The sequence below is a fragment of the Palaemon carinicauda genome, chromosome 13, assembly GCF_036898095.1.
Source record: "Palaemon carinicauda isolate YSFRI2023 chromosome 13, ASM3689809v2, whole genome shotgun sequence".
NCBI classification, from domain to species: Eukaryota; Metazoa; Arthropoda; class Malacostraca; order Decapoda; family Palaemonidae; genus Palaemon; species Palaemon carinicauda.
In genome coordinates, this window is record NC_090737.1 from 25,834,801 (window position 1) to 25,860,791 (window position 25,991).

At 45.6% G+C, this 25,991-nt stretch overlaps 2 protein-coding genes across 4 annotated transcripts in view; both read right to left on the reverse strand.

Annotated features, from left to right (window-relative positions):
* The window catches only part of LOC137652232 (sodium- and chloride-dependent GABA transporter 1-like), a 483,785-nt gene that overhangs the window by 72,911 nt on the left and 384,883 nt on the right, over positions 1–25,991 (reverse strand). The window lies entirely within an intron of this gene.
* The window catches only part of LOC137652231 (uncharacterized), a 30,308-nt gene continuing 10,565 nt past the window's right edge, over positions 6,249–25,991 (reverse strand). For both annotated transcript variants that reach the window (XM_068385469.1, XM_068385470.1), the window contains exon 2: positions 6,249–9,718. In XM_068385469.1, the coding sequence (XP_068241570.1) occupies positions 6,991–9,543 (2,553 nt within the window). In that variant the 5' untranslated portion in view covers positions 9,544–9,718 and the 3' untranslated portion in view covers positions 6,249–6,990. The remainder of the gene's footprint in view (positions 9,719–25,991) is intronic.

Below are 25,991 nucleotides of genomic sequence, written 5' to 3' on the forward strand. Positions count from 1 at the left end.
ATATCATTTTTAAATATTTAACTTAGCCGGTGAATATATAATAGCTGATTCACACCCAAGGCGGTGGGTAGAAACCAGAGTTAATTAAGTTTACAGCGTATATGCTTAGAGTTTTTGACAGTTATCAATATAACAAAACCCAAATATATAGGTACCTGGTAAGGAAGTTGACTTAGACGATTACTCTGCCTTGTAAGTCTGTCTTCCTCACGAAGCCCAGCGATCCTCTTAGGATGCTGAAAGACTCCCAGGAGCTGATGTATCAAGGGTTGCAACCCATACAAACAGGACCTCATCAAACCCCTAATCTGGGCGCTCTCAAGAAATGAATTTGACCACCCGCCAAATCAACCAGGATGCGAAAAGCTTCTTAGCCTTCCGTACAACCCAAAAAACAATATTAAAAACATTTCAAGAGACAGATTAAAAAGGATATTGGAATTAGGGAAGTGTAGTGGTAGAACCCTCACCCACTACTGCACTCGCTGCAACGAATGGACCCAGTGTGTAGCAGTCCTCGTAAAGAGTCTGGACATCTTTTAAGTAAAAAGACGCGAACACTGACTTGCTTCTCCAAAAAGTCGCGTCCATGATACTTTGCAGAGATCTATTTTGCTTGAAGGCCACGGAGGTTGCTATAGCTCTAACTTCGTGCGTCTTAACCTTAAGCAAACATCGGTCTTTCTCATTCAAGTGAGAATGAGCTTCTCGTATTAAAAATCTGATAAAATATGACAAAGCATTCTTTGACATAGGTAATGATGGTTTCTTAACTGAGCACCATAATGCCTCCGATTTACCTCGTAATGACTTAGTATGAGCTAAATAGAACTTAAGAGCTCTAACAGGACATAATACTCTTTCCAGTTCGTTGCCTACGATCTCTGATAAGCAAGGAATATCAAAAGATTTAGGCCAAGGACGAGAAGGCAGTTCATTTTTGGCCAGGAAACCAAGTTGAAGAGAACTAGTGGCTTTTTCTGTAGAAAAGCCGATGTTCTTACTGAAGGCATGAAGTTCACTGACTCTTTTAGCCGAGGCCAAGCACACTAGGAAAAGTGTCTTGAGAGTGAGATCCTTCAGGGAGGCTGAATGTAATGGCTCAAACCTGTCTGATATGAGGAACCTTAGGACCACGTCTAAGTTCCATCCAGGAGTTGCCAAACGACGTTCCTTAGAGGTCTCAAAAGACTTAAGGATATCTTGTAGATCTTTATTGTTGGAAAGATCTAAGCCTCTATGCCGAAAGACCGAAGCCAACATGCTCCTGTAGCTCTTGATCGTGGGAGCTGAAAGGGAGCGAACCTTTCTCAGATGTAAGAGAAAATCAGCGATTTGGGCTACAGAGGTACTGGACGAGGACACAGATGCTGACTTGCACCAGTCTCGAAAGACTTCCCACTTCGACTGGTATACTCTAATGGTAGAAGCTCTCCTCGCTCTTGCAATCGCACTGGCTGCCTCCTTCGAAAAGCCTCGAGCTCTTGAGAGTCTTTCGATAGTCTGAAGGCAGTCAGACGAAGAGCGGGGAGGTTTTGGTGTACATTCTTTACGTGGGGCTGACGTAACAGATCTACCCTTAGAGGAAGACTTCTTGGAAAGTCTACCAGCCATCGAAGTACCTCGGTGAACCACTCTCTCGCGGGCCAGAGGGGAGCAACCAACGTCAACCTTGTCCCTTCGTGAGAGGTGAACTTCTGCAGTACCTTGTTGACAATCTTGAATGGTGGGAATGCATACAAGTCCAGATGAGACCAATCTAGGAGAAATGCGTCTATGTGTATTGCTGCTGGGTCTGGGACTGGAGAGCAATAGATTGGAAGTCTCTTGGTCATCGAGGTTGCAAAGAGGTCTATGGTGGGTTGACCCCAAGTCGCCCAAAGACTCTTGCACACGTCCTTGTGGAGGGTCCATTCCGTAGGAATTACCTGACCCCTCCGACTGAGGCAGTCTGCTAAGACGTTCAAGTCGCCCTGGATAAACCTCGTTAACAGGGAGATGCCTCGATCTCGTGACCAAATGAGCAGGTCCCTTGCGATCTCGTACAGCGTGAGGGAGTGGGTGCCTCCTTGCTTGGAGATGTATGCCAAGGCTGTGGTATTGTCGGAGTTGATCTCTACCACTTTGTTTCGAAGGAGACTCTCGAATTTCATCAAGGCCAAGTGGACTGCCAAAAGCTCCTTGCCGTTGATGTGCATGCTCCTCTGACTTGAGGTCCACAGACCTGAGCATTCCCAACCGTCCAGGGTCGCACCCCAACCCAAATCCGACGCGTCTGAGAATAGTACGTGGTTTGGGTTCTGAACTGCTAGGGAAAGTCCCTCTCTCAGACTGATATTGTCGTTCCACCAATTCAGGCATGCCTTTACTGGTTCGGAGACCGGGATTGAGACCGTCTCTAACGTCTTGTCCTTTTTCCAGTGAAAGGCTAGATGGAACTGGAGAGGTCGAAGGTGTAGCCTTCCTAGCGAGACAAACTGCTCCAGGGATGATAGAGTTCCTACTAGACTCATCCAATTCCTGACTGAGCACCGTTCTCTCTTCAACATCAGTTGGACTTTGAGCAGGGCTTGCTCTATTCGGGTGGCAGACGGAAAAGCCCGAGAAACTGGACTGCGAATCTCCATCCCTAAATACAGTATAGTTTGGGATGGAATCAGCTGGGACTTTTCTAGGTTGACCAAAAGTCCCAATTCCTTGGTCAGATCCAATGTCCAATGAAGATCCTGCAGACAGCGATGACTGGACGAGGCTCTGAGAAGCCAGTCGTCCAAGTACAGGGAGGTTCGGATTCCCGATAAATGGAGGAATTTTGCTACATTCCTCATAAGCCTCGTAAACACGAGAGGAGCAGGACTTAGGCCAAAGCACAGGGCCCGAAACTGGTATACCACATTTTTGAAAACAAACCTCAGAAACGGTTGGGAATCTGGGTGTATAGGGATGTGGAAGTACGCGTCTCTTAGGTCGAGAGAGACCATCCAGTCTCCCTTTCTGACCGCTGCTAAGACTGATTTCGTGGTCTCCATGGTGAACTTTGTCTTCGTAACAAAGACGTTGAGTGCACTGACGTCTAGCACCGGTCTCCAACCTCCTGTCTTCTTCGGGACTTGGAAGAGACGGTTGTAAAACCCCGGTGATTGAAGGTCCGAGACTTTCACCACCGCTCCCATCTCTAGCAATAGAGACACTTCTAGGTTTAGGGCTTGTCTCTTTGACTCCTCTCGGTACCTGGGAGAGAGGTCGATGGGGGAAGTCGCTAGAGGAGGTTTGCGTACAAATGGAATTTTGTACCCCTCTCTGAGCAACCGAACAGACTGTTGGTCTGCGCCCCTCTTCTCCCAGGCCTGCCAGAAGCTCTTCAATCTGGCTCCTACTGCTGTCTGAGGCTGTGGGCAGTCAGACTGTGCCACGTGAGGACTTGGCTCCTCTCTTCTTTCCTCTCTTTCCCTCGGCACGAGTACTTCCCCTGCTGGGAGCTCTGCCGCGAAAGGGCGGAATAAATCTGGACGCCGGAGTGTCGATCCTGGGTCTAGCAGAAAAGGATGTAGAAGGAGTCCTTTTGCGAGCAGAGGACGCCACCAAGTCATGGGTGTCCTTCTGCACGAGTGAAGAAGCTATGTCCTTAACCAATTGTTGCGGGAACAAAAACTTTGATAAGGGAGCAAAGAGCAGTTCTGATCTCTGACAGGGAGTAACTCCTGCCGAAAGAAAAGAGCAAAGGGACTCTCGCTTCTTTAAGACTCCCGACGTAAAAGAGGAGGCGAGCTCATTGGAACCATCGCGGATGGCTTTATCCATACAGGACATAATCAGTAAGGAGACATCTCTATCAGCCGATGAGATTTTCCTACTTAAGGCTCCCAAAGACCAGTCAAGGAAGTTGAAAACTTCAAAGGCTCTGTATACGCCTTTCAGCAGATGGTCAAGGTCCGAGGAGGACCAACTAATCTTCGAGCGTCTCATGGATAGGCGGCGGGGAGAGTCTACGAGGCTTGAGAAGTCACCCTGGGCAGAGGCAGGGACTCCCAAGCCGAGAACTTCTCCCATGGCATACCAGACGCTCGATCTAGACGAGAGCTTTGACGGAGGGAAGGCAAAGGCCGTCTTCCCCAAACTCCTCCTGGTTTCCAACCAGTCGCCTAAAAGTCGTAAAGCTCTCTTGGAAGAGCGAGAGAGCACTAGCTTTGTAAAGGCTGGCATGTTAGCAGGTAAGCCTAGAGCAAACTCAGACGGTGGCGAACGAGGAGCAACAGTGACGAAGTGATCGGGAAAAAGCTCCTTGAAAATTAACATGACTTTCTTAAAGTCCATTGATGGAGGAACCGTTCTAGGTTCGTCTACATCCGAAGGATGATCATCATGATGAGGGTCAGCAATGTCCTCATCTGAAGGATCCTCATCTGACAACTGCTGAGTAACAAGCAAAGGGGTTGGCAATGCTTGACACGCAGAGTCCACACGCACTGGTGTATTAGTAGCAGTCCAGGACACTACGTCATGTAACTGCTTAACAGCCTGTGAACTGTCAACAACAACAGGAGCGGGAGGACGCTCGACGTCAACTCGAGACTGTTTTGACTGCCTAGACTGAGCAGTCAAAACAACTCTAGACTGCGTTGGTTGACGCTCAGCGTCAAAACAAGTCAACTCCGCTGGTTGGCGAACGTCCTGAACGTCAACAAGAGCATTAGGAAGTGGCTGAACGTCCATATGCGGCTGAAAGTCAACACGTGACTGCATCGAGTGAGGCTCTACAAAGCGTGACTGACGTGACTTAGCTACGCCAACGTCAACAGGACGAGCAAAGGCTCGTTTGGGCGGCTGAAGGCCAGGATCTCGATGAGTTAAGCGGCGAGGATCATCGCGAACCTTATCGGCAGAATAGTCTTCCATAAGGGAGGCGAGCTTAATCTGCATGTCTTGCAGTACAACCCATTTAGGATCAATGGGAATGGGTGCGGTAAGCGACGGGGTTAACGTCTGAGACGGCACAACCTTGCCTACACCAAGACTCTCTGAGCCTGTGTAACGATGTTGCTTAGGCGGCGAGCAGTCTTCCGATGACTGCAAAGGGTCAGAGCTGTCCCAATGGCTACAGCCAGGACGCTGGACCTGTCCTGAAGGGACCGACTTTCGCTAAAGGGGCCTAGAAACCTTGCTCCACGGTTTCTTATGCGAAAAGCCTTCGGATGCCGAGGAGAAAATGGTCTCTCTCGTCTTATGGTAGGGGCGATCTTGGTGAGACACGCCTGATACCATAGAGGGAACATCTGTTCGCTGATCAAGGCCTCTCGAACCCATAAGTCGTACGACATTACTTCTCCCCTGGGCTTGGGAGCTTGCAAGAGGTCTCGGACTAGGTGAACGACAGGCACGAACAGACGAACCCTCGGTCGCAACACTGTTCACAACACTTTGCACACTAATCACTTTCCCACGATTTTCCGCTGTGGCACTCTGACACTTAAGCTCTTTAACGTCAGCCATGAGTTGATTACGATCTGTTGCTAACGATTCAACTCTTTCACCCAAGGCATGAATGGCACGTAACATGTCTCGCATCGATGGTTCCTGAGTGCCAGTAGGGGGTTCAGGCACAACCACTACAGGGGAAGGATTAGGTTCAGGGGCATGTGGAGAGGAAAAATCTACTGACCTAGAGGAACTCCTCCTTACCCTATCTCTCTCTAACTTACGAGAATACTTGTCGTATTCGAGCCAATCGAATTCCGAAAGGCCCACGCATTCCTCACACCGATCTCCTAATTGACAGGTTTTACCCCGACAATTAGAACACACAGTATGTGGGTCGAGAGAGGCCTTTGGAAGACGCCTATTGCAATCCCTAGCATTACACTTACGAAATCTAGGGGCTTGTGAAGCGTCAGCCATTTTGAATTAGTCAAAGAAAGTCCAAAAAAACAATCCAAGTCATCAACAATTAAATCTGTCCAATAAAGAGTTTAAGAGTTTAAGTTGAGGAAAAACACCTGCACTGTGAAAGCTCAAACCATAATGAAGTACTTCACCAAATATGTTGAGAAAACTCCAGGTTATACAGCGAGTATTGATACGTCTTGTCGTCAAGGTCGACAGAGAAGAATTGAAGGCTTGTTTACATGCATGTGTGGTATCTGGCCGATAGTTGGCGCTGGTGGGCACACCCGCAACCTTCATAGCGATCGCTCGCGAGTTTTTGTGTGTGTTTTCTGTCGAGCCGCTGGAGCAGCAGCTATTATATATTCACCGGCTAAGTTAAATATTTAAAAAATAAGAGTATTCATTTGATAAAAAAAAGAAATGAATCTAATAAACTTAGATGATGTGTTATTTACAACTGACAAACTATTCCAGATGCTGAATTCATTAAGGATATTAAGACAACAGACAAAATCTTACAATAGAATACTGTAATCATAAGATTATATTACAGGCAATAAATCCCTTCTAGGCTTATACTGTAATCTGTTAAAAACTAATATCGAAGTACAAAATAAGAGAGAAATCCATAGACTGTGTCTCAATGTTCCCCCTGTCAAGATAACCATATTAAGGATTTCATTGCAAATTCAATGTACCGTACTGTACTATATATAAATTCTAATAATTTGCTAAGCAATCAGATAAAACTAACAAATGAGTAATAATTAATTCAAATTTTTCTGTTATCTGACCTTATAATTAATTTGTGTTGGCACTAAAACCATGTAAACCTATGGCCATTATTTATATATGTACACTCATCACATGCTATTATCTTTACAAAATTATATTATATAACAAAAGAAGGTCAAAGTATACAGTAGTTTACATGCTGGCCATTTCAAATACACTTATCAAATGTATTTAAACCTTAGTCAAAATGATGATACAGTAGAGAGTACATACAGGTATGCATGAAGAACTAATTTTTTCCATACTATCATTATTAATTACAATTAAGAGCTACATTAGGAACATAATTCTGAGTATGTCAACAATAAAATCCTAAGAATCATTACAGTTAAAATCATGTTCTACTACAACTATATCACTGTCAATTGTCTCGTCTTTGATTCCCATTTCCCCCGGATTGCTCATGTCCTGAGGAAGTGTCTTTCCGGATTTCCCAGTAACCTTTTCCTTTTCAGTATCATTTTTTCCAGTCTTATTAACCAATTTCTTAGTACAACATTCTATGGCATCATCTTTATTAAATCCTAAAACATCATTAGCCTCCTTTTCATTATCTGACTTGTCACTCGGTTCTTCAGAATTTACTAATACCGATTCAAAGTTATCACGGGTCAAAGGGTCAGGTTTTCTCTTGTATCTCCCTTGAATATTTGCAAATATTTCCCAATTATCGTCGGGATTCATTCCGTGTAATTCATCCATGTGACGAAGGAAACTTGGCTTCCACATATATCCTTTGCCACAAATTTGACAATTGTAAGTTTTTTCTCCAGTGTGGGTCTTGAAATGTTCTCTTAATGTGTCCTTGAACAAGAACGCTTTCTTGCAAACCTCACACACAAATTCTCTTACACCAACGTGAATCCTCATGTGATGCTTAAGGTTGCTTTTCAATGCAAACTTCTTGCCACATTCGTGACATTCATGAGGCCGTTCCTTGGTGTGCGTAACCATGTGAGTATTCACGCTGCTTGTATTTCGGAATAGTTTACCACATACTGGACATGGATATGTCCTCTCATCATTATGGATTTTCATGTGTTCGATATGGCTTGTTCTGTGCAAAAACCTCTTGCCACACAACTCACACTGATAGGGCAGTTCCCCAGAGTGGATGCGCATGTGCTTCTTGAGGGTGCAGTTATCAACAAAAGCTTTAGTACACACTTCACACTGATATTTTCGATCACCTGTATGCTGCTTTGTGTGACTTGTGAGAGCGCCTCTCTGAGTAAACAGCTTACCACAATCCTTGCATTCAAAAGGCTTTTCTCCAGTATGAACCATCATATGGAGGTCTAACCCACTTTTTCTTGCAAATGAATTATCACAAACTTCGCACTTGTATGGCTTATATGTAGAATGACTTATCATATGGCTGTTCAACCCAGAGGAGGACACAAAACTCTTCTTGCATACCTTACACTCATAAGGTTTTTCTCCCGTATGACTACGAGTGTGATACATTAAACTTGCTTGCTGAGTAAATCTCCGTCCGCAAATGCCACAGACATGAGGTTTTTCTCCGGTGTGAATCTTCATGTGAGTTGTTAAATTTGATTTTTCTGTGAATTTCTTTTCACAGACAGTACAAGCATATGGTTGCTCTCCTGTATGTAACCACATGTGTTTAGTTAGACTTTTTTCTAACTTGAATGTTTTTCCACATATAGAGCAACTATACTTCTTCTCATCGTCTTCAAATTCATCGTTTTTCTTTTCCCTTTTTTTATATTTCCTTCGTGGAGTGCTAGAAAAGGTTATGACAGCCTGAGAAGAACTTGCATTGTCATTATCATCAATTATTGTCAGGTCATGGTCAGAACCAAGGCTCTTTACATCAGTCTCTTCACCCTCACTCTTTTCAACAACTTTTAACTCTGTTGATTTCATACACATTTTTCTAAATCTTTTCAGTGTTCCTAGGGTACCAGATTCCTTTTTCAGTCCATCTACTAAACTAAAAGAGTTTTCTTGCCCATCCACATCTTTAACACTCTTTGATTCACTGAATGTACTATGTTCAGCACAATCAGTATTCTTTGCACTAACAGACTCCTCGTAAGATTTCCTCTTATGTGGATAATCTTTGATACATTTTTCCATACTTTTAACTCTACTTTGATGGTCAACTCCTTTTATATAAGTGTTTTTACTGACCTTGGTTTGTTTGTTTCTTGAACTACCTTTACTTCTTCCTATTGCCTTTGAAATTTCAGCGGCTTCCTCTGTTTTAGTATATTCGGATTCTGAAGTGTTAGGAATCTTTTCAATACTTATTTCAGGTGTTAGTCTCCCTAAGAGTGAAGCAAAATCCAGATTTACTGTTTGGGTGGAGGAAGCTTCTTGAGATGAATTACTCTCTTCATTCATTTGGTCTTCTTTGTTGAGCTTTGTACTTAAATGGGCCAACAACCCTCCAATCAAAGACACATATGGACTGTGAGAAGCTACTACATTTGATAAAATCTGATTATACATAGCCAAATGCAAAAGACTCTGAGCTGTTACTAAATGACTAGAATTGTTCAAGTGGTTATCTGCATGTTCACTGGCATCTTCTGAAGTAGTAGCACTGACTTTCTGTTGTGCATTTAAAATATTGGCTAATGCATAAGCCTGTAAAGCCTTGTAAATTTGTACCTGATTAGCAACTGAGACATCTGATTTTCCAGACAATTCACTACATGTATCATTTGAACTTTTTGAGCTATTTTTAATGTGATCATCACCAATGACACAGTTAGCTGAACTATCCTGAATTATACCATCTTCTATTGAGATCATTTCCTCTTTACAAACAAGCAAGGACTCAAGAGATCCTCCATCAGTGGCTATAACTGATGTTCCCTCACCAATTTCCATGCTTTTGGAAATTGAACGAAAAAGTCTATCTACAATGTAATACACAAAAAAACAAATTACTGTACAACCTGTAAGCTGCAGTTTATGAAGCTTGATACTTGCAATGCATCTTCCATAGACAGAGGCTCATCAAAATCTTGTCTTCATTATCTGCCTTCACTCATACTTGTGTTACCTGAAAGAAAATAAAAAAATTTAAAAATAATTTGTATTTAACCTGAAAGAAGAAAAATGTTATTTTCATTAGTAAAATAAATTTTTGAATATACTTACCCGATAATCATGTAGCTGTCAACTCTGTTGCCGACAGAAATCTACGGTCGGGATACGCCAGCGATCGCTATACAGGTGGGGGTGAACACAACAGCGCCATCTGTGGTCAGGTACTCCAGTACTTCTTGTCAACACCACCTCAATTTTTTCCTCGGTCCACTGGTTCTCTATGGGGAGGAAGGGTGGGTCAATTAAATCATGATTATCGGGTAAGTATATTCAAAAATTTATTTTACTAATGAAAATAACATTTTTCAATATTAATCTTACCCGATAATCATGTAGCTGATTCACACCCAGGGTGGTGGGTGGAGACCAGCATACATGTTAACAAAGAAGCTAAGTATCCCGTATTTTATTTTATTAGTTATTCAAAAATAACATAAAATAAATAAGTACCTGGTAAGGAAGACGACTTGAACCATTACTCTGCCTTTATTAAGTACGTCTTCCTTACTGAGCGTAGCGGTCCTCTTAGGATGCTGAACGACTCTTAGGTGCTGAAGTATAAAGGGCTGCAACCCATACTAAAGGACCTCATCACAACCTTTAACCTCGGCGCTTCTCAAGAAAGAATTGACCACCCGCCAAATCAACAAGGATGTGGAAGGCTTCTTAGCCGACCGTACAACCCATAAAAAGTATTCAAGAGAAAGGTTAAAAGGGTTATGGGATTATGGGAATGTAGTAGCTGAGCCCCCGCCTACTACTGCATTCGTTGCTACGAATGGTCCCAGGGTGTAGCAGTTCTCGTAAAGAGACTGGACATCATTGAGATAGAATGATGCGAACACTAACTTGCTTCTCCAATAGGTTGCATCCATAACACTCTGCAGAGAACGGTTCTGTTTGAAGGCCACTGAAGTAGCCACAGCTCTCACTTCATGTGTCCTTACCTTCAGCAAAGCAAGGTCTTCTTCCTTCAGATGAGAATGTGCTTCCCTAATCAGGAGCCTGAATAGGTAAGAAACTGAGTTCTTAGACCTTGGAAGAGAAGGCTTCTTGATATCACACCATAAGGCTTCTGATTGCCCTCGTAAAGGTTATGACCTTTTTAGATAGTACCTAAGAGCTCTAACTGGGCAAAGTACTCTCTCCAGTTCGTCCCCCACCAAGTTGGACAGGCTTGGGATCTCGAACGACTTAGGCCAAGGACGTGAAGGAAGCTCGTTTAGCAAAAAACCGAGCTGCAAGGAACATGTAGCCGTTTCAGATGTGAAAACTATGTTCCTGCTGAAGGCGTGGATCTCACTTACTCTTTTAGCTGTTGTCAAGCACACGAGGAAAAGAGTTTTTAATGTGAGGTCCTTAAAAGAGGCTGATTGGAGAGGTTCAAATCTTGATGACATAAGGAACCTTAGGACCACGTCTAGATTCCAGCCTGGAGTGGACAACCGACGTTCCTTTGAGGTCTCAAAAGACCTAAGGAGGTCCTGTAGATCTTTGTTGGTGGAAAGATCCAAGCCTGTGTGGCGGAAAACCGCTGCCAACATACTTCTGTAACCCTTAATCGTAGGAGCTGAAAGGGATCTTACGTTCCTTAGATGTAACAGGAAGTCAGCAATCTGGGTTACAGTGGTACTGGTTGAGGAAACTGCATTGGCCTTGTACCAGCTTCGGAAGACTTCCCCTTTAGACTGATAGACTCTGAGAGTGGATGTCCTCCTTGCTCTGGCAATCACTCTGGCTGCCTCCTTCGAAAAGCCCCTAGCCCTTGAGAGTCTTTCGAAAGTCTGAAGGCAGTCAGACGAAGAGCGTGGAGGTTTGGGTGTACCTTCTTTACGTGAGGTAGACGTAGAAGGTCCACTCCTAGAGGAAGAGTCCTGGGAATGTCGACCAGCCATTGCAGTACCTCTATGAACCATTCTCTCGCGGGCCAGTGCGGAGCCAACCAACGTCAGCTGTGTCCCTTAGCGAGAGGCGAACTTCTGAAGTACCCTGTTGACAATCTTGAACGGCGGGAATGCATACAGGTCGAGATGGGACCAATCCAGCAGAAAAGCATCCACATGAACTGCTGCTGGGTCTGGAATCGGAGAACAATACAACGGGAGCCTCTAGGTTATCGAGGTAGCGAACAGATCTATGGTTGGCTGACCCCACAGGGCCCAAAGTCTGCTGCAAACATTCTTGTGAAGGGTCCACTCTGTGGGGATGACCTGACCCTTCCGGCTAAGGCGATCTGCCATGACATTCATATCGCCCTGAATGAACCTCGTTACCAGCGTGAGCTTTCGATCTTTTGACCAGATGAGGAGGTCCCTTGCAATCTAGAACAACTTCCACGAATGAGTCCCTCCCTGCTTGGAGATGTAAGCCAAGGCTGTGGTGTTGTCAGAGTCCACCTCCACCACCTTGTTAAGCTGGAGGGACTTGAAGTTTATCAAGGCCAGATGAACCGCCAAAAGCTCCTTGCAATAGATGTGAAGTGTCCTTAGCTCCTGATTCCATGTTCCCGAGCATTCCTGTCCGTCCAAAGTCGCACCCCAGCCCGTGTCTGATGCGTCAGAGAAGAGACGGCGGTCGGGTTTCTGAACAGCCAAAGGTAGACTTCCTTGAGAAGAAAGCTGTTCTTTCACCACGTGAGAGTAGACCTCCTCTCTTCGGAAACAGGAACTGAGACCGTCTCTAGCGTCATGTCCTTTATCCAGTGAGCCGCTAGATGATACTGAAGGGGGAGGAGGTGGCGTCTCCCTAACTCGATGAACAGGGCCAGCGATGAAAGTGTCCCTGTTAGACTCATCCACTACCTGACTGAGCATCGGTTCCTTCTCAGCATGCTCTGGATGCATTCTAGGGCTTAGTAGAACCTTGGGGCCGACGGAAAAGCCCGAAAAGCTCGACTCTGAAGATCCATACCCAAGTAGACAATGGTCTGGGATGGGACGAGCTGGGACTCCTCAAAATTGGCCAGGAGGCCCAGTTCCTTGGTCAGATCCATAGTCCATCTGAGAATCTCCAGACAGCGACGACTTGTGGGAGCTCTTAAAAGCTAGTCGTCTGACGGAGCCGGACACAAGATCATGGGGCTGCTGCACAGTCTGTGAACTGTCAACCATGGGGAAGCGAGGAAGTACAGCGACAACCCGAAGCTGTCTAGACTGTCTGGGTCGTACAGACAACTCCTTATCGGGTTGCTGAGGTTGCCGCACTGCGTCACAACAAGTCACTTCTGCTGGTTGTTGAACGTCTTCCCAGTGACACACTGACTCCGTAAACAAAAAAATCCTCTAACAAGGACTAAGCTTGGACTGCATGTCTTGCAACAAAGCTCAAGGTCTATGGGAGCAGGTGTGGTAACAGACGGGGTTAGCGACTGAAGTGGAACCATTACCCTCCCTGGAAGCATGTTATGCTTAAATAAAAGTCCATAGGAGGCTAAGCAGCTAAAGGCTCCTCTCCAAATGACAGAGTCCTCAAGGGAATATCAGAAGGAGGGAGAATAGCACTTTCTCATCTACAGGAACCATATCCGAGAAAAGCTAAGTTCTCTCAGTGAGGGTTTCACTGGTGCAAAAGCAGCAGACTAGAAGGCAACGTTATGAAACTGCTTGACAGTCTAGTGAGTTGGCAACAACCAAAGATGTGTGACTGAGGAGCATGCGGTAAGGTATGCAGAGCATGCTGTATGCAGAGCATGCTGTATGTAGAGCATGCTGTAAGGTAAGCAGAGCATGTTGCGTGGCGTGCGGCTTATGCTGCATGGGAAGAGGCTCATGCTGCATGGGATGAGGCTCATGCTGCATGGTATGAGGCTCATGCTGCATGGGATGAGGCTCATGCTGCAAGGGATGAGGCTCATGCCGCATGCGTTGAGGAGGATGCCGCATAGTATGAGACTCCTGCCTCATGGGTTGAGGCGGTTGCCGCATAGCATGAGGCTCCTGCCTCATGGTTTGAGGAGGATGCCGCATAGCATGAGGCTCCTCATAGCATGAGACTCCTGCCTCATGGGTTGAGGAGGATGCCGCATAGCATGAGGCTCCTGCCTCATGGGTTGAGGAGGATGCCGCATAGCATGAGGCTCCTGCCTCATGGGTAGAGGAGGTTGCCGCATAGCATGAGGCTCCTGCCTCATGGGTTGAGGAGGATGCCGCATAGCATGAGGTCCCTGCCTCATGGGTTGAGGAGGATGCCGCATAGCATGAGGCTCCTCATAGCATGAGGCTCCTGCCTCATGGGTTGAGGAGGATGCCGCATAGCCTGAGGCTGCTGCCTCAAGGATGGTGGAGGTTGCTGCAACGCATGAGGCTGCTGCCTCAAGGATGGAGGAGGTTGCCGCAACGCATGAGGCTCCTGCCTCAAGGGAAGAGGAGGTGAGTTGAGGTTCTTGCCTCAAGAGTTGAGGTTCTTGCCTCAAGAGTTGAGGCTCTTGCCTCAAGAGTTGAGGCTCTTGCCTCAAGAGTTGAGGTTCTTGCCTCAAGAGTTGAGGCTCTTGCCTCAAGAGTTGAGGTTTTTGCCTCAAGAGTTGAGGCTCTTGCCTCAAGAGTTGAGGCTCCTGCCTCAAGGGTTGAGGAGGTTGCCGCAACGCATGAGGCTCCTGCCTCAAGGCAAGAGGAGGTGAGTTGAGGCTCTTGCCTCAAGAGTTGAGGCTCTTGCCTCAAGAGTTGAGGTTCTTGCCTCAAGAGTTGAGGTTCTTGCCTCAAGAGTTGAGGCTCTTGCCTCAAGAGTTGAGGCTCCTGCCTCAAGGGTTGAGGAGGTTGCCGCATAGCAAGAGGCTCCTGCCTCAAGGAAAGTGGAGGTTGCTGCATAGCGCTGGTACCTGGCAACTCCCAATGCGGCAGCTCACGCATGGAGGCAGGAGGAGCCTCAACATCATACGTCTGGCAGGGTGGACTGCGCAGAGGTGGAGGAGCGCTCGCAGGAGGAGGTGTGCTAACCTTCTCTGCCTGAAACTCCTGCATCAACACCGCAAGCTGAGACTGCATTGTCTGCAGCATAGACCACTAGAGTCTAAGAAAGACAACAACAAACGGAGCTACTGTCCGTTGAGACTGAGGGTCTAAAACAGCTGGTGCGGCAACAGACGGAGTTACTGCCTGTTGCGGTACCACCTTGCCTCTCTGGGAGGTGTGCAGTTGTCGTACTGCAGCAAGTCCGAACTGACCCAGAGCTAATGGCTCCACCTAGGAGTTGGACTTGCGCGGAAGGGACCGACTTGCACTTAAAAGCTGCAAGATTTGGTCCATGGTTTCTGCGAGAAACCTCTTCCGCAGACGAGGAATAAATGGGCTCTCTCGTCTTTGTGTGGGTGGGGTGATCACGTCGGCTACGTGAGTTGGTTACACCCGAAACCACGGAGGGAAACGTCTGTTCGTCGATCAAGGCCTGATGAACCCATAAGTCCTTCGACGTTACTTCTCCCCTGGCTTGGGAGCTTGTAAGAGGTCCCAGACTAGGCGAACAACTGGCACGAACAGACGAACCCTCGAACGCAACACTGTAACACTTTGCGCTTATCACTTTATCACTTTTGATTTTCTGTTTGCACTTATTTCACTGAACTCGAAACTTTAAGTGGTTTGTACCTGAAACACGCAATTCTATCCTTCATTAAAAGTTAGTAATTGCGAAAACAGTATTACAATGTAACAGAAAAACATAATGAAAGATAAATAATTCAGTGGCTGGAAAAGAGACTAAACACTAGATCAAATAAACTACGTTTAAAATCTCTCACCGCATAAAGCCTGGGAACAAGAATAAAACTCTAGAAACGTTTACCTTCTTCCCCTAAAGAGACTAGGGAGAAGAGCAAAAACGATAACAACGTTACCCGCTTGAACGAAACGTTTATCCTCCTCTCTCTCCCTCCGTCTCTATCTCTCTCTCTCTCTCTCTCTCTCTTGACTTAGAACCTGAGAGATGAGCCCAATTATATATATCGTTAAAACATATTATTGTTAAAGGAAAAAAACTGAAAGATTTCCCAAATAAAAAGTTCCTTTATTAGAATTAAAACCATTTAAGCTAAGAAAGAATGAACAAAACGCTAGAATCGGTTTACTCTTACTGCAACGTGACACCGTGAATACTCTCTCTCTATCGTAACGATAGAGCGCAAGTTGAACGTTCTGAACGTCAACAACTGCAGAGACAAAACAAAACGTTAGTTCAACTTTGAAAACAGTACGAGACTATCAAAGAAATTCTTTCAAAAACATTAAAAAAGCATAATATGTTAACAGGTAAAAACAAAATGACGGGCTCAATGTTAATTAACTTCGGCTCCAAGAAAAGACCGCCTACTATTAGGAAAGGTCGAATATAAACAAATATAAAAATTAATTTTAATAAGTTTATAATAAAAGGAAGTTAATCGAAGAGGCCTATAAAAGGCGGAGAGATATAAAATAAATCTATAACTTTTGTTAAGCAAAATTAAGAAAGAGAGTCTATACTCTCTTCGACACCAACACTTCCGTCTAAGGGAAGGGTCGGCCATTAAAAGTGAAAGAGAGTTCATACTCTCTTCGTCACCAAAATTAAATCAAAAATTAAATCAAATTAATTCCAAAAACTTGCTAAGCTAATGATAAAGCTTCCTGAATAGCGAAGGCTAAACTCTAGAGCAAATACATCACCAAATCGTGAGCAATAACTCCAGAATCAACAGCGTATCCATGTAGGTCTAGCCGGAGGCACGACAGAGGAAAAATTGAGGTGGTGTTGACAAGAAGTACTGGAGTACCTGACCACAGATGGCGCTGTTGTGTTCACCCCCACCTGTATAGCGATCGCTGGCGTATCCCGACCGTAGATTTCTGTCGGCAACAGAGTTGACAGCTACATGATTATCGGGTAAGATTAATATTGAAAATAACTTATTTTAAAATGATGTGCATTTTTCCTAACTATACAAACCCTCATCCTTTAATAGGAGACTTACCTTAATCAGGAGGAAGTTTAACAACCAAACTGGCAGGTGTAAGATACCATGATGTCGACACACACAGACTTATGGATATGTAGGAATGCCGACTTCCTTAACATCTATTCTCCTTAAAGGGGTTATGTGATAAATTTAGGCTTCTGCTGTTAGGCAGATGGTCAATTCAGGAACCACTATCAACACTGGGGTATCTCATCAGAATGTAAACTAATATAGATTAATGGGTTTACATTTATATCCATCCTCCTCCTCACAGGGAGCATGGAGGATCTAACTTCTAATTTTACATAAGATAGAATAGTGCTCAGTATAGTAGCTTTTCTTCAAGTTTGTCAACTGCTACACCCAAGGGAGGGGAAGAGAATTGAAAAAGGGCCAGACATTCTCGCTCTCAAGTTAGACTTAGGCTTCAATTGTTATTTTATACATGATACTTTTCTTGTACGAGCTAAGAATACTACACAACTCGTCCAATAGCACCACAGGTCCCAGAGAGAATTTGTTGAAGGACTTGTGGATACAACCCCTTAGGTAATGGGCTGTGAAGGTTGTCTGGTGCTTCCAATTCTTGCCCTACTGACAGGTTAGTTTTAAAGGCTTGGGTAGCTCCCATTCACCTTACTTCATGAGCGTGAGCTTGGGATAGTTCTGGTGTGTCACTATCCGCTTGATACTCATGTGTCCTGATCACTGTCTCTTGAAGCCAGAAGGAGATGGTGCTCTTAGAGACTTTCCTCTTATATTTCCTTGTGCTGTCTAAAGAATTGTGTATACTTCAGATAGAATTTTAGTGCTATTAAAGGACAAAGAAGAAACTCATCCAAATTCTCAGTAGCTTCCTGGAGTGAAGAAATAAAAAAGGACTCAAACCTTGGGTGGTAAATGGCTCAGTTCAGAGTCTTTACTATGAATTCAGGAATGAAGGAAAAGGAGTCTTTCCTCCAACACTAGTATGAGATACCGAGTAAGACAATCCATGGATTTCGCTAACACGTTTAAGCTGAGGCTAAGGCTCTAGTAAGAAAACTGTTTACAAGGTAAAAGTCCCTTTTGGAGGACCTTCTCAGGAGTTCGTATGGGACTTTTTTCAAATAGCTAAGGACTTTGGAGATGTCCCAAGCTAGTGGTCTGAGCTCTCTCAGACGGAAGGAGTGCTAGAAACTCTTCATCAGTATTGAGACTTGGCTCAAAGCTGAGCGATAACCTTTCAACGATGAGGATGGAAGGCGTTTCTCTCTGTCTGAAGCCCAAAAATTCTGCTACTGTTTGTAGTGTGGTTCCAAGAGAAGTGCCTCTACCACAACAAGCACAGAAGATGGCCCACTTGGCCTGGTAACCTGCTACTGAGGACTTGTGGAGGTATCTAGACATCACTTTTGCAGTGCCTTGTGAAAAGTCTCCCTTTCGGAGGAGATACTGGATACCCTCTAAATGTGAGGAGACAGGGATATCACTAATGTCTCTCCACGGGTGGTTGGCACAACAGGTTAGGCCTATAGGGGCGTTCTCTGGGTATATCGGAAAACATCGGGAGGTCTGGGTACCACTCGCTGGGAAGAGCAATGCGCCTGCTTGCAGTGAGGATCGTAGCCAGTAGCGCTCTGCGATCCTCACCAGAGAAGTTCTCCGTTGCATGATGTCAGCAACGAATCCCCAAGAGTCAAGAACTCCGAGACTCGTCACTGGCTGTCAGCAATTCTCCCCGAAAGCGGGAAGATTGCTGTTCATTAAAGGCGGAGGGTAACTGTACCTAGGAAGAGAAAGTCGCGAGCTGGGCTGCAGTGTGATACTGAATAGGAGTCGTAATTCTAGGAGTTGTCACCAGCTGCCTGCAGTGGCATGTTAGAAACTCGGCCGAGAGTTGGAGCCTGGTCACGAGCTGGTCTACGCTGTCTCATCGTTGGCCCTAAAGTGCGGTAGCAAACAGAAGGGCGATCGCAAGTAGAGGAATCATCAAGCGCTGCATTGCGGTTGCTGGAATTCCAGGAACCTGGTAGCAAGCTAACAGGGATCACTAGGAGGGGAGCAGCTGTGAACTGGAACTTGGTCGCAAGCAGGTAAGCTGTGTCACCTGGGCGATGTCGGCAAAACTGTGTTGGTCATTAGGACTACTCCCTTGGGAGTGTCACGAGCGCTCCTGTGAAGATCTGAAGCAGGAACTGGATGAGGCGGGGAGACAGAACCAGACGAGTCTACTAGGCGGGACGAGTCAGCTAGATGAAACGATTCAGCTCAGTAAGACGAGTCTGTTGGGCGAGACGAGACAGCTGGGCGAACTGGAAGGGAAAGTGAAGGTAGAAGGTCACTGGAAGCATTGAACTCACCTGCGAGATATCGCAGCTGAACCCACCCTACCAACAAACTCATCCTCCCGCTCTGAGACCACCCCTAGGAAGACCAAACCAGCGTATGGGAAAGATATCTACTATGAGTAACAGGAACAAGCTTTGGACTTTGCCCTCCCTCCCACGGCTGAGCAAGCTCAGATCGAGGGAGAGCGCCATCGTCAGCACGATGATCAACAACTGCCGCAGGCGGAGGGGATGAAGGGGCAGGAGCTGCCCTAGAGACACTAGAAACTCCTCTGGTACAAAACCTTTTAGTCTCTGGGAGGAGCAGGAACATGCTTTGGACTTTGCACTCCCTCCACTAGCTGCCATCACAGAATGAGGGACTGAGTCATCATCAGCACTGAAGAAAACCACACAGGAGAAAACCTCACCTGCGAAAGGAAAAGGTGTCCACTAAGAGAAGCAGGGACAAGCTTCTGACTTTGCACTCCCTCCGCCAGCTGCCATCGCAGAATGATGGAGTGTGTTGTCATCAGCAAAGAGGAACAAGACCGAAGTTGAGCTCTGGGTGGGCTACTCGAAGACGATGATGGTACATCAACACAGAGAATGACTCTCCTGCGGAGTAGGACAGAGCCGCTTCGCTAAGGGAAGCAGGCGAGTCCTCCAGGCTGAGGGTTGTCCAGCATCAAATGGAAGAGATCGCAAGAAATAGTTTCTCCGCCCTCGTGGAAAACCTTCCAATACGCTGTCTCCTAAATAGCATCCCTCACACCTGTAAAAATAAACAAAAACTAAAAGAACAAATTAGTCAGAGGCCAGTCAAAAATTGGGCGGTAGAGAGAGACAAAATTCCTCCATCGGGCCAAAAGCAAAAGTGATGAGGCATCACAGGTGTGTGTGTGAGCGGGATAGTTGGTATTACCCCTCCACCCCCCCGCTAACTAGCGGTAGGATAGTTATACCTCCCAAAAATTTTTTTGGTTAGTCATCCAGCTTCGCTGAAAGTATATTCCCTAGTAAAGAGCGAACTGGTTTGTATTTAGTGACGGAACTATTATGTGTTCTAGATCCTCTTCTAAAAAATGTTATCTTGATAATAAAATAACTTTTTGAATATACTTACCCGGTGATTATAATAGCTGCAACTCTGTTGCTCGACAGAAAAACTCTACGGAAAAATTCGCCAGCGATCGCTACACAGGTAGGGGGTGTACTCAACAGCGCCATCTGTCGTTCAGATACCCATTACTCATTGTAAACAAAGAACTCAATTTTCTCCTCGGTCCACTGTGTCTCTATTGGGGAGGAAGGGAGGGTCCTTTAATTTATAATCACCGGGTAAGTATATTCAAAAATTTATTTTATTATCAAAATAACATTTTTCAATATTTAACTTAGCCGGTGATTATAATAGCTGATTCACACCCAGGGGGGTGGGTAGAGACCAGCAAAATATGTTTACATCATATGAGCTAAGAATTTTTATTTCATTTTAGAAGTTATCAAAATAACTAAACAAAATAAATAGGTACCTGGTAAGGAAGTCGACTTGAACAATTACTCTGCCTTTTTAAGTACGTCTTCCTTACGGAGCCTCGCGATCCTCTTAGGATGCTGAGCGACCCCTAGGAGCTGAAGTATCAAGGGTTGCAACCCATGCAACAGGACCTCATCAAAACCTCTAATCTAGGCGCTTCTCAAGAAATGACTTTGACCACCCGCCAAATCAACTAGGATGCGAAAGGCTTCTTAGCCTTCCGGACAACCCAAAAACAACAATAAAAACATTTCAAGAGAAAGATTAAAAAGGTTATGGAATTAGGGAATTGTAGTGGTTGAGCCCTCACCCACTACTGCACTCGCTGCTACGAATGGTCCCAGAGTGTAGCAGTTCTTGTAAAGAGACTGGACATCCTTAAGATAAAAAGACGCGAACACTGACTTGCTTTTCCAATAGGTTGCGTCGATTATACTTCACAGAGATCTATTTTGTTTAAAGGCCACGGAAGTTGCGACAGCTCTAACTTCGTGTGTCCTTACCTTCAGCAAAGCTTGGTCTTCCTCATTCAGATGGGAATGAGCTTCTCGTATTAACAGTCTGATAAAATAGGATAAAGCACTCTTTGACATAGGCAAAGATGGTTTCTTAACTGAACACCATAAAGCTTCAGACGGGCCTCGTAAAGGTTTAGTTCGTTTTAAATAGAACTTGAGAGCTCTTACAGGGCATAAGACTCTTTCTAGTTCATTTCCAACCATACGATAAGCTTGGAATATCGAACGATTTTGGCCAAGGTCGAGAAGGCAGCTCGTTTTTGGCTAGAAAACCAAGTTGTAGAGAACATGTAGCCGTTTCAGATGAGAATCCGATGTTCTTGCTGAAGGCATGAATCTCACTGACTCTTTTAGCTGTGGCTAAGCATACCAGGAAAAGTGTCTTTAAGGTGAGATCTTTCAGGGAGGCTGATTGTAGTGGCTCGAACCTGTCTGACATAAGGAATCTTAGTACCACGTCTAAATTCCAACCAGGTGTAACCAAACGACGCTCCTTCGTGGTCTCAAAAGACTTAAGGAGGTCCTGTAGATCTTTATTGTTGGAAAGATCTAAGCCTCTGTGACGGAAGACTGATGCCAACATGCTTCTGTAACCCTTGATAGTGGGAGCTGAAAGAGATCGTTCTTTCCTCAGATCTAAGAGGAAGTCAGCTATTTGAGTTACAGAGGTACTGGTCGAGGATACGGATACTGACTTGCACCAGTTTCGGAAGATTTCCCACTTCGATTGGTAGACTCTAAGGGTGGATGTTCTCCTTGCTCTAGCAATCTCTCTGGCTGCCTCCTTCGAAAAGCCTCTAGCTCTCGAGAGTCTTTCGATAGTCTGAAGGCAGTCAGACGAAGAGCGTGGAGGCCTTGGTGTACCTTCTTTACGTGTGGCTGACGTAGAAGGTCCACCCTTAGGGGAAGTGTTCTGGGAACGTCTACTAGCCATCGAAGTACCTCGGTGAACCATTCTCTCGCGGGCCAGAGGGGAGCAACTAGCGTCAACCTTGTCCCTTCGTGAGAGGCGAACTTCTGCAGTACCATGTTGACAATCTTGAACGGAGGGAATGCATATAGATCTAGATGTGACCAATCTAGGAGAAAGGCATCTATATGAACTGCTGCTGGGTCCGGGATTGGTGAGCAATATATTGGGAGCCTCTTGGTCATCGAGGTTGCGAAGAGATCTATGGTTGGCTGGCCCCAGGTGGCCCAAAGTCTCTTGCATACATCCTTGTGGAGGGTCCATTCTGTTGGAATTATTTGTCCCTTCCGACTGAGACAATCTGCCATGACATTCAAGTTGCCTTGGATGAACCTCGTTACTAGTGATATGTTTAGACCTTTTGACCAGATGAGGAGGTCCCTTGCGATCTCGTACAACTTCAGAGAGTAGGTCCCTCCTTGCTTGGAGATGTACGCCAAAGCCGTGGTGTTGTCCGAGTTCACCTCCACCACTTTGCCTTGAAGGAGAGACCTGAAGCTTTTCCAGGCCAGACGTACTGCCAGTAGCTCCTTGCAGTTGAAATGCATTGTCCTTTGACTCGAGTTCCATATTCCCGAGCATTCCCGACCGTCTAATGTCGCACCCCAGCCTACGTCCGATGCGTCCGAGAAGAGAACGTGGTTGGGAGTCTGAACAGCCAGGGGAAGACCCTCTCTTAGGTTGATATTGTCCTTTCACCAAGTCAGACAAGACTTTATATTTTCGGAAACCGGGATCGAGACCGCTTCTAGAGTCTTGTCCTTTTTCCAGTGAAAAGCTAGATGGTATTGAAGAGGATGGAGGTGTAGTCTTCCTAGTGACACAAATTGATCCACGGATGACAGCGTCCCTACCAGACTCATCCACAGCCTGACTGAGCAGCGTTCCTTCTTCAGCATCTTCTGGATGGATAGCAGGGCTGGGGGCTGATCGTCTTGTTGTTCAGCAACGTCCTCATCAGAGGGTTCCTCATCCGAAACTGATGAGGAAACGGCAACGGAGTGGGCAACGTCTGGCTCGCTGAATCCGGTCGCACTGGTGGATGCGTGACGGAGCCGGACGCAATACAGTATCATGGAACTGCTGCACAGTCTGTGAACTGTCAACAACCATGGGTGCGCGAGGAAGCACAGCGTCAACCCGAGACTGTCTAGACCGTCTGGGTTGTGCAGTCAACACCCTACCGGGTTGCTGAGGTTGACGCACTGCGTCAAAACAAGTCACCTCTGCTGGTTGTTGAACGTCCTGAACGTCAACAACCACCTCCGAGCGTCGCTTAACGTCAACGTGCGGCTGGCAACCCACACTGGGTCGCATCGGTGGAGGAACCACCTCAACTGGCGGACGCGAGTAGGTTACCTCAGCGTCAACAGGGCGCACAACCGACCGGTTGGAAGGTTGTTGGCCAGAAGGTTCTTCTCCGCATTTAAGTCCTCTATCAAGGACGCAAGCTTGGACTGCATGTCTTGCAGCAAAGCCCATTTAGGATCTACGGGAGCAGGTGTGGCAACAGACGGGGTTAGCGACTGAGGCGGAACCGTTTAACATCCCTGAAAGCCTTGTTATGCGTGACATAATAGTACAGCAAAACTTCAAGGGCTCGACAACAGCTGTGAAGTTGACCTGTAAACAACTTGGAGCGTCTCCTGGCTAGGCGCCAGGGAGAGTCTACCAGAATTGAGAAGTCTATCTGGGCAGAGGCATGAACTCCCAAGCCGAGAACTTCTCTCGTGTCATATCAGACTCTCGCTCTATAAACCAGTTTAAAAGAAGGGAAAGCAAAGGCTGTATCCCCCAAACTCCTCCTGGTGAAAAACCAGTCGCTTAGCCAACGTAACGCTCTCTAGGAGAGCGAGAGAGCACTAGCTTAAAAACAACGGCTTCGAAGTAGCTAGGCCTAGTGTAAGCTCTGACGTTTAGGCGAACGAGGAGCAGCAGTTACAAAAAGATCCGGACGAAGATCCTCAAAAAAATCATCATGATTCAATTAAAGTCCATAGGAGGCTAAGCAGCTTTAGGCTCCTCTCCATCTGACAGAGTCCTCAAGGAAATATCAGTAGGATGGAGAACAGCAACCTCCTCAACTACAGGAACCTTGTCCGATAAAAGCTGAGTCTCTCACTGGTGCATTAGTAGCGGACCAGAACGCAACGTCATGTAACTGCTTGACAGTCTGTGAACTGTCAACAACTGAACTGTCAACCACAACAGGTGCGTGAGGACGCACAGCGTCCACTCGAGACTGCTTTGACTGCCTAGACTGAGCTGTCAAAACAACTCTAGAATGCGGAGGTTGACGCACAGCGTCAAAACAAGTCAACTCCGATTGTTAGTGAACGTCTTGAACGTCAACAGGAGCATCAGCCAGTGGCCTAACGTCCAACTGCGGCTGAAAAACCACACGAGACCGCATCGAGTGTGGTTCTAAACAACCTGACTGACGTGACTAAGCTACGCCAACGTCAACAGTAAGCACAAAGGAACGTTAGGTTGGCTGAAAGCCAGGATATCGATGAGATAAACGGCTAGACTCAACGGACTAATCGGCAGAATAGTCTTCCATAAGGGAGGCAAGCATATACTGCATGTTTTGCCATACAACCCCTTAAGGATCAACGGAAATGGTTGTGGTAATAGACGAGGGTAACGTCTGTGACCGCAACACTTTGCCTACAAAAAAAGACTCTCGGAGTCTGTGTTACGCTTTTGTTAGGCGGCGAGCAGTTATCCGATGACTGCATAGGGTCAGAGCTGTCCTAATGGCTGTAACCAGGACGCTGGACCTGTCCTGAAAGGACTGACTTTCGCTTAAGGGCTTTGAAACCTTGTGACAGGTTTCTTATGCGAAAAGCCTACAGATGGCGAGGAGAAACAACGTCTCTCTCGTCTTATGGTAGGGGAGATCTTGGTAAGATACACCCGATACCATAGAGGGAAAACGTCTGTTCGTTGGTCAAGGCCTCTCGAACCCATAAGTCGTTTGACATTACTTCTCCCCTGGGCTTGGGAGCTTGCAAGAGGTCCCGGACTAGGTGAACGACAGGCACGAACAGACGAACCCTCGGACGCAACACTGTAACACTTTGCGCCTCGGACGCAACACTGTAACACTTTGCGCATATCACTTTATCACTTTGATTTTCTGTTTTGCACTTATTTCTACCTGAAACACGCAATTCTACCCTTCATTAAAAGGTAGTAATTGCGAAATTAGTCGTATAATGCAAGCTCATAATACAGCAAAAAACAGAAAACATATTTTAAGATAAAAAGAAAAATCAGTGGCTGGGAAAGAGACTAAACACTAGTTCATATAACTACGTTTTCAATCTCTCACCGCACATAGCCTGGGGACGAGAATAAAAACCTAAAAACGTTTTATCCTTCCTCCCCGTACAGAGACTAGGGACGTGAGTAACACGAGAACAACGTTACCCGCTTGAACGGAACGTTTTCTCTCCTCTCTCTCCCTCCGTCTCTATCTCTCTCTCTCTTTCTCTCTTGATTTTGCACCTAAGAGATGAGCCCAATTATATATCGTCAAAAAAAAATGTTATTTGACTAAAGGAAAAAACTGAAAGGTTTTTCAAATAAAAAGTTCCATTAAATTAGAATTTAAAACATTTAAGCTAAGAAAGAATGAACAAAACGTCAGAATCGATTTACTCTTACTGCAAAGTGAAACCGTGATACACTCTCTCTCTATCGTAACGATAGAGCGCATGTTGAACGTCCTGAACGTCAACAACTGCGTAGCATAAATAAACTAAACGTTAGTTCATCTTTGAAAACAGTACGAAGACTATCAAAGAAATTCTTTCATAAAATATTACATTTAAAAAGTTTTAAATCCTTAGCTCTTTAAAAGCTAATTACGATATAAAGGGCTCAACGTTGATTAACTTCGGTTTCCAAGTTAGGACCGCCTACTCTCAGGAAAGGTCTATATAAACAAAGCATTAAA